We start from the raw sequence: 13,274 nt of genomic DNA, 5'->3' as shown, positions 1-13,274 counted from the left end.
TTCCCCAGTTTTCTTGTGAATATCTTTTAAACTTAGTAACCATAAATTATCCACTCCTACCAGTCCTTGAATAAATCTCCCCACACACTAGCTTTCACCTTTCAAACACCTTTTTCATCTATTCATCTTCTTCCCACCATACTCAGTTAACTATATAACCAACCATATATCACATCCTGTATATAATACACAGTTTTTCGATGTCAAAAAGACTAACGATTTCCTGTACACAACCCAACTAGTAAATATATTCACTATTCACAATACTTTAAAGTATTCACTGAAGATAGTTATAATCAGTGAATTATATACTCTTTGCATATATATTATACATTGTAAACGGTTCAAGACCAATGAGGCGAGTGTCAACTCGGTTCATACCGAATAGCAGAGCCGTACGGCGACGCTGGCACAATCTACATCGATATCCATTACCTTCTTCAGCATTAGCATTTGCATCTTCTTCAGCATCATATTCCTTACCATCTGTACATAGTAACTTTGCTTGCCACTATTCCACCAAACAAAGAAAGGAAACAAATACCGATATTTCAGCTCCGAAAGCTAAAATCCCACTTCAGCAGAAAGTATCCAACTTCATAGTCAATTTCATTAAGCAAGAATCAAAAGTTTTCGCTAAGTCGTTGGACAGTTCTCTCGAACTCTACGGAGAACCAGGAGAAGAGGACTTTCGTGCTGTACTTGATCCACGACTCCAAACCGAACTAGACTCGGCCTTGGACTATCATAATAAACTATTTATCATACTATCGCATAATCCCATTTCCATTCCTCCTCAGGCATATCTCTATTTTCTAGACAGAATCGAGACCCCATTGGAAGGAAAACTGAGGTCGCTTCTTCTAAAGAGACTCCTTTATCACCAGCAGTATCATACATGCTGGAAAATTTGCATGGACACTTATACATCCCTTACGGACCTTGAAGACTTTCTAGATTTAGCATCCGCTTCGTTGACGGAAAATAACTGCTTTAAGTTTGGTTTCACTAACTTATTGCTAGCATCACAGTCTGCGGTTCCCAATCAACGACTCCACAACCACATATTGGATGCCATGAGTTTTAAGTTCGGTATCGATCGAGCTAGAATACAAGCAGTATTAGAGTTCTCTCTCGACATAGAAACCATCCAAACTTTAGAAGATTTGAACTCTTTTAAGAAAAGGAACGAAGATTCCATTCTTCATGATGTAGTATTTGAAATGATATACTTGCGCAAATATTTTCTTCTAATGGAGAATAGATCTAGCATGAGTGTTGGTGAGTGCTACAATGTTCTTCAAGGACGCGAAGCCTTGCTTACCACTCCCGGTTGGCTCACACTGATATCTCCACCATTTTGGATGTCAAGTGTTTTGATCCACACCTCTAAAGTGAGTTTCCCGACCCCTGCGATAGCGTCAATAATGGTAGAGTCTATCAACCACAACTTACAATCTATCAAGCACATACAGATTAATGAGAGCGACGCCGTGTACATATTAAGATCGCAAGGGAAACTCAAAGCTTACAACATATATCTGTTGTACTCTGCATCTTGTAAAAATACCAACTCCAATAAAGCCATAATTAACATTCTAATGAAACAAATCCTTTGCCAGCCACATTATGTCCAACTAAGGTCAATACTTTACCGGCACTACCAAGAGTTGGATGAGATAATACTTATTACTGCACTACATAAAGTCCTTGAAGAGTCGAAGACAGATTTCGTAGAGATTTCGAGAAAGATGTTTAAGAAGAAATCTCAAACACAAAGGTTAGCTATTTCGAAGCTGTTGATTAAGTCAGTGGTTGCTAACCAATTTCCAATAGACGAATTGTCCAAGATCATTCTCGTATTTCATTCAATGGATAAGTCAGGTAAGGTACTTGAAGTTTTGCTAAAGTCCATTGAACGTCACAATTATTCTGAAAATGACTTCTATAGGTTTTATTCACATATTGTTGAGTCTTCCGAGATTCGGTCAACAAAATCACTTCTCGAAGTGAATCGGTCATGTGTATTGCGTCATGGATTGATTAATGCTAATGTCCTTGGTACTATTCTAGAAAGAATCCTTCACATGTCACTCAGGAAGGATGTAATATTGAAAAGGAATCCTCCAACGCACAAGAAACCTCCAAAGGGCTTCCAAAAGTTGCACTTGTTAGCAACTATAAAAGAACGAGCAGCATTCCACAACTCACTTCGGGCAATGGGACAAACATTCTCTTTACTAACAGCCGAAGAAATTGCTTTAGTCATTGATATCATCAGGAAGTACGTTTATTCTTCCTCCTTCAATTTTACGAAAGATAAATGGGGAAAGGAATACATCTTGAGAAATATTACGTCAGAGACTTTGCGATTCGTAGATAGAGCTTCGAAGCAAGACTCGAAGACGACAATACTCAAACTTCGGGACATTCTTTCGCATGTGAATGGTGACTCTTTGGAAATTAGGGGACACTTATTTAAAGTAATTGTTAGAGATGATCCCATCAAGGCCATCAAGCTCATTCAATTTTACAAGGACAGAAAGTCGGGTTTGGGAGGAGTCATGAAATTTATGATATCAGGTATATTAACTACAGAGAGGTTAGACAGGAACCAGAAGCTCCAATTTCTTGATAAATTCCTAAGTGAACTCAAATTGCTAGGTTACCGGTACAGAATTCGGCAGTCTACGGGCCATGAATTGGTTAGCATTTTAAAGCAAGAAAGTGTCTCTGGTAAGGCACTCTCACCTCAATCTATTTCATGGATATTGGAGTTTTCAAGAAATAACAAGGCCCTAAACAGAGTCATTCATGTACATTTCAGAAAGGACAAGCGCATAGATAAGTTGGTTGCAAAATAATACCTGAAAGTTAGCTAGTTTTAGACCTCATTCTTTTATTTGTAAACAGCGAAAAGTTAGTATAAGTTTTGTGATGCCAACATAAAATATACATACCCAAACTCTAATTTGAAGGACGCTGAGTCCTGTCTTTTTTGCAAGCAAATCTCTATCCTTTTTGTTAGGACGAGGTTGTGCAATAAATGCCTTTTCTAATAGTGAAGTTGTTTCTGGAGTGAACCGCCTGGATTTAAGTTGATTAGGCTGAATTTCCAATCGCTCAAGATCTGACGATATGAGGTAATTTCTTATGCTCCTGTTAGAAACTGCAATCCGAACTTCACCAAGTTGGAAGGCGTCAACTACACTTCCAACTTGGAATATTGTCTCAGTGTTCGTCACAACCTGCATCTCGTTAGATAAGGAATCATATAAGTTTGAAATAGAGTAGTTAAGTTCATCACCCAGGTTAATTAATTTAGAAAGCTGCTTTGGTTAATATTATTCGATTGGTTTTGAAATTAAATAATAATTACCTCTATCATTCGCTCTTTTGACTTTTGATGGACGGTCCGTCCATGATTGTTTGTATCACATAGATTCTTGTACTTGACATAATTGGGATACCCAGTGTACGTTTTGTCATTGTATGCTCGTGTCAAATTCTCTAGAGCTTTAAGGTGGTTTAAAAGCATTGCCGCAGTGGATATTTCGGAATTCATTGCTGATAGTGAATAAAGTACAAATTATATAAATTGTAAGATCTACCTACTTATATAAAATTATTTGCGAAAACGATTACTTTCTTATTGAGGCACACTTTTTTCTCGCCTACCTCCTAGCGAGTCCTGAAACACATCTGAAGCACTCAAAGCTCCTTAAATATATCTTCTGTGACGATTCCAAAACAATTGTAGGTCAACTTCCTGTTCTGTAAACCCCCGTCCATAGGGGGGCGTCTGTTAACCGCTCGCCTAACACTTTTTGATACTCTAAACTTCGCTTTGAATGTGTAGGTTTTCTTTCTCTTTTTACCCACGATCTTCCTTATGTTATACTTACTTGAACACATCATTTCATAGCTACAACCCTCAAGAATAGGTATATTGGCGCTGGATGTCTCCTTTGAGACAGCATACCAAGCGGATTCTAAAATTGCTAGATATTCAAAGTACTGCTTAAATTGCTTTGAGCTCTTTTTCCAAGTCTCCAGAGAGTGTTAGTAGAGAACAATAAGATTATAAGATTATAGTATTAGAATGTACTCACTTCGGACACTGCTTGTGATACTGAGTGCTGATTTTTCAGAAAATATTTTGAAAGAACGTTTCTGGCCATTATAAACTTATTCCTAGTACGGAAAGTTTCCACCCTAGGTCTTGCCTTCTGTAATATATCGTCTTTTCGAAAAGAAACAAAATTAGACAAATTAAAAATGTTTATATTGGTGGAAATTACTGGGAAGCTGGTTAAGGAAGCAAGATTTTTTATTTTGGCATTTGAAGACCCTTTCGTTCCCTCAAATTTAGGGAGTTCAAAGGAATACTTGTAATAATCTGACATTATTCCCCTGATTGTTTTCGTTGGTAACTTGAAGAAATGTGTTGGAAAGCAGAAATAGGGATGGATCTGAGTTGTTATCAGGTGCGTCACTTTGTGTCAATTGCGAAAATTAACGATCTCACATATTCACTAGTGCTTGCATACACATGAACCAAGGAAAAAATAACAATGCCCTCAAATTGTATCTAATTATAAATTCCTTGCGTTATCATTTGAAACTGATCATACAACCTTGTATACATACTTCCAACACTTCTGCCTATTAGAGTTGACTCCACAAATTGGTCAGATTCTTCATCTGTCATTTGAAGTTGTAATCTTTGCTTCAATAGAACACTGGTGTTTTCTCCGTTTTTGAAACAAGGTAATGTAGAATCCTTTTGCATTAGCTCAACTACGTTTACAATTTGGTCACTCTCCTTCCTCAATGAGTTAAAGCACTTCTTGCACAAATCCACAAATTTCAAGTATGGAGCACCCTCTGGACCTCCCAATAAGTCAACGTACTCCGTTGTAAGCTTAAAAGGAGCTGCTTCGAACCCCACACTGCCTGGTGAGTTAGAAAGAAGGAAGCCAAAATCTATGTGGATAATATGCCCTTCGTTATCCAACATTATATTTCCATTGTGTCTATCCTTTATCTGTAACACATAACAAATAATAGAATATGATGCCAAACTTCTTGCAAAGTTATCTTGGGCATGCTTGTATTTCCGGGAATCAGGCGACCCGTACATCTTACTAAAGTAGTCCAGTAAAGTGAATATACGACCATTAGAATTTGCACCCTCATTAATAGATATCTCTGTCAACGATTTCTTGATAGAGTGTATCGACATTGCATTTGTTATTGTTTCAACTAAACCAGCATTCGCACTTGTAATCAAAATTTTCATTCTCTTAGTCCATACCCCCACGCCCTTGTTCTTCCAAATTGAAGAGATAATTGAAATCAACTGGCATGCAAATGCCTCTTGAGGTAAGTCATCACCATTTTTGGCTATGACAGAACATAAATCCCAGTTCAGCAAATGTCCGTATATACTGGACTTTCTAATTCTTTGCTTCTTCACATTCCAGTCCTCTGCTAATTTAAAATCATTTTCCAATTTTCGTTGCCCCGCATCTGGATTATCTCCCTTTAATTGATTTAGTTTCTCGTAATCTATTGAATCAAACTGGTCTTGCAAGGAAATCATTGAATCCACAATTCTATTCTTAATGGCTATAAATTGTTGAGAAGTCGACTGCCCCGAGGACTCTAATTGTTGCAACATAACGGACGCAATCCTCATTTGATCAGCAAGAACTTTGGTGGAAGTATCTGAAGCACTAGAAATAAGAGGAGTCACACTTCTTTCTTCAGTAGAAATTCGAGAGATTCGGTCGGGACTTTCGACAGACTTCAGCACCCACTCTCTACTCTGTGTACTTTGAGTTGCCATTGGTAGATCTCCAAGATCTGCCTCTATTTGTTCAGTAGATATATTTTCATCCCCAATACTTTCAGCTACCAGTGTACTTTCCGCTATTGTCTCTGTAATGTACGCGATATCACCAGAAATTTCCTTAGTTTTCGAATCATTGCTCAGGTTTTTTGATGCTATAATTTTTTGATTGTATTCCGTGAAAGGGTTGAAGTCCATCTCATCACTAAGGTATTCTATTAGTAACAAAAATGGAACTCTCTCTGCTGAGTTTAAAACACAGGCTTCATTGATGCTTAGCCTCAAGATTTTGTGGTATTTTTTGTTCTTATTACTTGTGATGGGAAGCAATTGGGGAATATCAATCTCTGAAGGAAGCAAGGTTTCATTTATAATTGATAGCTCTGCTCTCAAAGCTGATAACCTGGCTTCTTTTGGAACCTGTGACAATCGAATAGAGACATTTTGAAGGGACATGATAAACTGGGTTTCTTTTTTGGCATAGTTAACTTGAATTTTCCGGAGCAATTCAGTATATGAAGGTACTCGTGCTGTGGTAGAATGCTGCGAGAGATTTCTTTTGAGACCCATCTCTGTAGATGTGTGAGCAAAAGATAAGGAAGATTCGGATTCTGCCGGAGATAAATATGGAGTGACCTCTGTTTTAGACAAATCTGGTAAAGAGTGGGAATTCAAATTGTATTGATCTGTTCTTGCTAGAGCCTCAATTGTTTTATTATCCCTTCTGTTGAACTGTGCACTTTTTTTTGATCTGATAGTAGTATTAATTCTTAATGATTCTTCAATTTCAGAATAGGTAGCTTTTTTAATTCTAGAATTATCCTTCCAATACCCAAAGGGCACTTCTCTTCTTAGTTCCATGGAAGCTTTCTCTTCTTCATCAGTAGTGTATTCTGATTCATCTGACAGCAATGTCAAACTCTTTTTTGGAAGCATTCTGGGGACCGAAGCCGACCTTTGATGATGCTCGTAAGGCTTTCGTGGTTCAGTGACTCCTTGTTCATCATCTGACATTGACGAAGGAACCGTTTCTGAGGATAGTCTTTTATTTTTTAAAGTCAAATTTTTAGTCAATGCTTTCTGAAAATTTGCTAACTTGAAGACAAAGGATTTTTGCTGGTTTCCTTGCGATTTCACCAAGGGCAAGGCATAGTCATTAAACCTGGGAATTGCAAAAGCAGTAGCTATAGTTCCACACAAAACTAGGGCAGGCTGTAAATTCTCTCTAAACTCTGAAGTCTTCTTATTGAATTCTTCTGCATTGAAGAGGATATTTTGCAATTTGTTGTTGAATTTTCTGACGACTTGAAATGAGTATGACTCTGGATCATTTCTCAATTCAAAAATGTAGGCTTGTAAATACCAAAATACAATTAAACTGAAGTGAGGATACCGTGAACAATAGTCAAGTAAGAAATCTTCAAGGGCCATTGAGTCTGTTTCAAAGGAAACCAACAATTGGACAAATTGTGGGATGCAAAATTCTAACTCGTCGTAAGCATATCCATTGAGTTTTTTGACTACGGTATGATGAATTCCTATATTGTGGCTATATCGTCTCATATAGTCAATACATTGGAAAGGAGTGAACTCACTCGAACGAATATTCTTCAATAACTCAGCATTCTCGGCCTGTGACATCCTTGGGGGTTTGTTTTACTTCGATTACATTCATTGTTTATCTATGTATATTATATTGAACAACTCTCTTGAAAGTTCAATGTCGATATTATATACAGGTCCATAATCAAAGATTCACAAAGACATATACTACTACATCAACATTTATATTAGTTAAACATCACAATGAATATATAAAATCAGAAACTAAAAACATTATTATCTTATGTGTAGAAATTTAAAAGAGTCTATGAATCGTTCGGGTGCTTTTTAAAAGCAGGGATGTGGAATTTCTCATCGAAATTTTGACCAGGAAGCAATGGAGCAACCTCAAATAACTCGTCCTTCAAAGCTTGTGGACTATTCTTTAAATCAAATTTCTTGTAAATAACATACTCCAAATCTTGAATATCCTTCTCCTTATCAGATACTGGTCTAAATAATTTTGGATGAAATTCAACGCCATCCTCTATTCTCTTCTTCGCCTTCTCCCTTTGGTCATTCTCAACTTTAAATTTTTCTTCGGTTGCCAAAGTGTGGTCTCTCTTACTGAGCGCATCGACAGTTCCTTTCCACAATTTGCGTGATTCATAATCAAACTGTTCTTCCAAAGGTCTAACCTTTGGTCTGTAAGTAGTAGTTTTAGATGTGTCAACAAATACTTGCTTCTTGCCCGTTTTAAGATCCTTTATATCCATAACTTCATTCCATTTACCAGAAATCGCATAAAGCTCCTCTTTTGTCTTCGAATTCCTAACAATTCCTTCTATAGCATCGTAAGTTCCACTAATGAAACCTTTAGTTTTAAATTCTATGTCAGCTTCAAAACCAGTCTCTGGACATTTAACGTACATGTGATCGCCCAATTCCGTTTTTAACTTACCAAACAAAATACCTCTGCAGTATACATTGGGTTGGTTCATTATATATGTTTCATTGTCCCTTTCACCTAATGTCACATGGCCCCAACCCTCCATGATAGCAGCAGACGAATTACCTAAGAATTTAGATTTGGGAATTACCACACCATCTACTCTTATTTTCAGCTCTGGTACCAAGTAAAAATATGAGGATTTAGGTGGGTGATGCGACGTTTGCTCCGATACATAGTAGGCGGTATTATCGGATGGCAAGTCATCCCAATAACAAGTGAAGATCTCACCAAGAACAGGGTTCAATGGCTTTTTGACAGCCTTTGGTGCTATATGCCAACTGGCTAGGTACCACTTAAGAATTAGAATGAACCTTTCAAGGGCGTCATCTGTTTCGTTTGCCTCCAACAAAAGATCTGGTATTTGGAAGAAGTTGGTGATCCTTTCTAACATAGACTTCTTTTCTAGGATAAATGTTGGAAGTGTGATCTTGGATAAATCGCATCCTGGGCGTAATTGGGCAATAATGCCCATGAGAATGGATTGACCCTCGTTGTCAACTTCATCAATATCATCCGTATTTTCAACGTCAGGATTGCCAGGAACTTGTTCAGCTCCGTTTGGGGCCTTCAATTTTAGTTTGTCAAGTTTAGAAGTCAACCCCATGGCTATGAAGACTTAATTTTGTACTGTCTATTTATATTAAGTGCAAAGAGATTGTAATTGGGGTTTGAGGAGTAATTGAAACGAGTAATTGCTTTGAGAAACAAGTAGATTCCGCTAAGTCGTGAGGGTGCGTGTGAAGATTTCAAAATGGGAGGGACCAAATGTGTGTGGTGAGGGTTATCATTTTGCCTTGCCTGCCAGAAGAATGCGTGTCCCTGGCAAGTCGGAGAGTATTGAGTATGTGTCCGGGTAAATATTTGTCAACTTTTATACAAAACTGGCGATGTCACATATCATATAGGCCCCACCTATGGTTAAGTGATCAACACCATGAGTCTGCAAACTTATGGAGTGACACCTCCAATATCATTGGCTAACCCCACTCCAAAAGAAAATGAATTAAACGACTCGTTGATTAGGGAATTGAAGCAGAAGGGCTCCTTTGAAAGCGAAGCGGCTACCAGGAAGAGGGTAGAGGTACTCAACATTTTTCAGAAGTTGGCCGAAGAGTTTGTGTATAGAGTGTCAATCAAGAAGAACATGTCCGAAGGCATGGCTAGGGACGCTGGAGGCAAGATTTTCACTTTTGGGTCATATAGACTAGGTGTTTATGGTCCCGGCTCAGATCTTGATACCTTAGTCGTCGCACCAAAACACGTAAGCAGAGATGACTTCTTTGAGGTCTTTACGGAGTTGCTAAAGGATAGGCCAGAGTTGGAAGAAATGGCTCCTGTTCCAGATGCGTTTGTTCCGATTATCAAAATTGAATTTGGTGGTAACTCCATTGATTTGATTTTCGCCAGATTGGATATTCCTCGTGTGCCAAAAGATTTGTTGTTGAACGATAACAATTTATTGAGAAATTTGGATGAAATAGACTTAAGAGCTGTCAACGGTACTCGTGTTACTGATGAGATTCTCACATTAGTGCCGAAGCCTACTGTCTTCAAACATGCTTTAAGATGTATAAAAATGTGGGCTAAGCAAAGAGCCATATATGGTAACATCTATGGTTATCCCGGAGGTGTTGCTTGGGCAATGTTAATAGCCAGAATCTGTCAATTATATCCAAATGCAGTCAGTGCTGTGATAGTTGAGAAGTTCTTCCATATTTATTCTCAATGGAGTTGGCCACAACCGGTCTTGCTTAAGCAGATTGAAGACGGACCACTTCAAGTTAGAGTTTGGAACCCACGATTGTATGCTGTCGACCGTCTGCATAAAATGCCAGTCATTACACCAGCATATCCTTCCATGTGTGCTACGCATAATATCACGACCTCGACACAGACAATAATACTAAACGAATTCAGAAGAGGGACAGACATTATGAATGAAATCATAGCAGGCCGCAAAACATGGTCGGACTTGTTGGAAAAGCATGATTTCTTTTACAAGTACAAATTTTACTTGTGTATTGTAGCAGCCACAGAATCAACTTATGAAGAGCACATAAAATATAGTGGAATGGTGGAAAGTAAGTTACGTTTACTCGTACAAAAGCTAGAAGTAGTGGAGGGTGTTGAATTAGCTCACCCATATGTGAAAGCATTCGATAATGGATACTTCTGTGCATCTAAGGAACAAGCACAAGAAGTATGTAGCGCATATGGAACATTAAGTGGAGAAACCTTAAGTAAAACTTTACCTACGACTGATGACGATAACAAAGAAGAGTTGGCAAAGGAAAAACACGAAATTCACTTGACTAAACTATTCATTGGTTTGAAGCTCGATGTTCTAAAGACAACAAACCGTAAACTTGACATACAGTTACCATGTTCCGAGTTTTTTACCATATGTAAGGGATGGCAAGATTTTGACATCAACAAACATCATATACAAATAAAATATGTAAAATTAGCAGAGCTTCCGAATGATGTTTATGGTGAAGGCGAGATTAGACCCTCAAAGGTATCTAAAAGGAAGAGATCCGAATCAAAAAATCTGGGCGAGAAAAGACCAAAGAGCATTGGGGCAGTTGCTGCTGCTACTGTTGTCTGAATAACATGGAAAATTAAGGGAATGACATATCATATCGCATTAATTATATTATAGATTCATAGTTCATAATTTCATTTAATTAGAATAAATAATTCCAAATCCTTACGAGCATAGGCTTACTTCTATTGAGCTCCTCTTCTTCTTGAATTTCGGCTTTGAGCAACTCGATATCCGCCTCTCTTCTGCCAGTATCTAAATCAATCTGGTTGAGCTTCACGTAAAGCCTCCAATTTCTAGAGTATAACTTGTGGCCAAAGTAAAACATGAGAATGACAATTGATCCCAAGTAATTCTGGAAGAAGTTCTTTGCGTTGGCCTTGCCTTTACTTCCAATGGGAAACAAAGCAATCCAAAATTGAACCCCAAGAACAAGAATTAGCAATGCCATTGAGTAGATGGAGCCAACTATTCCTGTAACAGATTTAAAGACCAATTCATCTGTTGTTCTTCCTTGCGAGTGAAGAGCCATTCTGAATCTGATGTGGCACAATCCAATATTGAACCACAGGAAGATCGTAGCAAGACCTGACACACTTAACAACCAGTTAAAAACCTCACCTTGGTCTTCATAGGCGGAAAGGAAACATAATAAACCAAAAATTCCTGAAAGTAATATACCTGCTAATGGTCTTCCTTTACGATCAACGTATGCAAGAATCTCTGGTCCCAATCCTTGAGCACCTAAACTTTGAATGGTACGGGAACATCCGTAAACTGCTGAATTTCCCACTGAAATCACCGAGATCAAGATTACTGCATTGAATATACTTGGCAACACCTTAACACCTCCATTCTTAATAGCAATAACAAATGGTGAAGCTGAAGTTCCGCTATTGCCCAATAATTCTGGGGAATCATATGGAACAAGTAATCCAATGAAGGTAAGAGACAAAAAGTAGAACAAGAATATTCTCCAGAAGACTTGTCTTACTGCCTTTGGCAATACCTTTCTTGGATTATCCACCTCAGCACTAGCTAAACCGACCATTTCGGAGCCTGCCAACGAGTACGACGCAGTTATAAAAGTAGTTGCGACACCCTTGAAACCATTAGCAAAGGCACCTGGATGAACCCAGTTCTTATTGCCAATGAATTCGTGGTTGGGTCCGCCTCCGCAGACCAATACAACACCAAGGATAATGAAACCAACAATTGCAATTACTTTAAAAATAGTCAAATAGAACTCTGCTTCACCATATCCGCGAACACCGAATAGGTTAATTGCCATGATGAATACATAGAAAATTGCAACCCATGCAACGGGATTAATACCTGAATTCCAATACTGAATTGACATTGCTGCTGCAACTAGCTCTAAAGGCATAACTATTAACCACATGAGAGCATAGTTCCAGCCTACGGCAAAACCCCAACTTGAATCGACAAATCTAGTAGCATAAGTGGAAAATGCTCCGTTAACTGGGAAAGCAACACATAGTTCACCTAATGCATGGATCACACAGAAAACCATGGTACCAACCAAACCCCAAGCAATTAACAAAGCTGCTGGTCCACCAGTTCTGAGACTTCCACCACTACCAATTAACAATCCGGTACCGACAGAACCTCCTAATGCTATCATTTGAATGTGCTTATTTTGCAATTTACGGTGCAACTCCCCTTTGGAAGTGGCTGCGTTGGCCCTTTCTATGTCATTGAGCTCAATGGAAGATTCCTCGTGAACGTCTACTCTTTTGAAAGAATCCTTAAAGGCAGTCCAGCCCGTCTGTTTCTCTTTTATTGGTGTAGATGAGTCACCAGCAGACTCCACCACTATATTCGACTGGTCGCTGTCATATTTTTCTAAGGTATTAGGCTTACTCATTATATCATATGGTTAAATAGCAGTATTTGACCTTACAAATAGCTGAAAAGAAAAACTGACAAGAATCAGAAGACTTTATACTTTAAACAATCAAATCATCGAAGAACCTGGAGTAAGCCACTAAAACTCTTCATTTTCTATCCATTCTGTATGGGTCAACTGTCACACGTTAACAGGTTCCGTTATAGGCAACTTCAGGTTTTTCGCAGCGAAACTAAACGGCAAAAGCACTATTTCGATGAGGCATTTCGCAGCAGTTCTGCGTACAAGAATTTTCTGGAGTCAAGTTCCGCTCACAATTGATGGTTTTAGCGAGATAATACAAGTAATTGGCTATGAGAAATAGTGGAGTGAGTAATTCTAGGGCTACAAGTAGTGTCACGGACCGGCTTCCCTAGTTAACTCGAGATGGGCCTGGTAAGTTCGCTTCTCG

The 13,274-nt window shown here is 38.4% G+C and overlaps 5 protein-coding genes across 5 annotated transcripts; 2 read left to right on the top strand and 3 right to left on the bottom strand. All coding sequences in view use genetic code 12, as the record gives it.

The window, feature by feature from the left end:
* Positions 1–353: 353 nt before the first annotated feature.
* Positions 354–2,864, top strand: RJT20DRAFT_131967 (uncharacterized protein; the record flags this gene model as incomplete). Its single annotated transcript, XM_064918096.1, has 1 exon — positions 354–2,864. One exon carries the CDS (start codon positions 354–356, stop codon positions 2,862–2,864), a length of 2,511 nt encoding a protein of 836 aa, XP_064776859.1.
* Positions 2,865–4,499: 1,635 nt separating this feature from the next.
* Positions 4,500–7,609, bottom strand: PIKA (1-phosphatidylinositol 4-kinase). The gene has a single exon (XM_064921333.1). It carries the CDS (start codon positions 7,493–7,495, stop codon positions 4,592–4,594), a length of 2,904 nt encoding a protein of 967 aa, XP_064776858.1. The 5' UTR covers positions 7,496–7,609; the 3' UTR covers positions 4,500–4,591.
* OBPA (oxysterol-binding protein related protein) lies at positions 7,609–9,315 on the bottom strand. Its single transcript, XM_064921354.1, has one exon. The coding sequence runs from the start codon at positions 9,010–9,012 to the stop codon at positions 7,723–7,725; it is 1,290 nt and encodes a 429-aa protein (XP_064776857.1). The 5' UTR covers positions 9,013–9,315; the 3' UTR covers positions 7,609–7,722.
* A 1-nt stretch (position 9,316) lies between these two features.
* Positions 9,317–11,056, top strand: PAP1 (polynucleotide adenylyltransferase). The gene has a single exon (XM_064921334.1). The coding sequence runs from the start codon at positions 9,343–9,345 to the stop codon at positions 11,014–11,016; it is 1,674 nt and encodes a 557-aa protein (XP_064776856.1). The 5' UTR covers positions 9,317–9,342; the 3' UTR covers positions 11,017–11,056.
* HIP1 (Hip1p) lies at positions 11,056–13,038 on the bottom strand. The gene has a single exon (XM_064921351.1). The coding sequence runs from the start codon at positions 12,839–12,841 to the stop codon at positions 11,096–11,098; it is 1,746 nt and encodes a 581-aa protein (XP_064776855.1). The 5' UTR covers positions 12,842–13,038; the 3' UTR covers positions 11,056–11,095.
* Positions 13,039–13,274: the final 236 nt, after the last annotated feature.

Source organism: Scheffersomyces xylosifermentans (assembly GCF_036884685.1).
Source record: "Scheffersomyces xylosifermentans strain CBS 12540 chromosome Unknown RJT20scaffold_1, whole genome shotgun sequence".
Taxonomy (NCBI): domain Eukaryota; kingdom Fungi; phylum Ascomycota; class Pichiomycetes; order Serinales; family Debaryomycetaceae; genus Scheffersomyces; species Scheffersomyces xylosifermentans.
The sequence above is the reverse complement of the archived record's forward strand: the minus strand, read 5'-3'. Positions and strand labels throughout refer to the sequence as shown.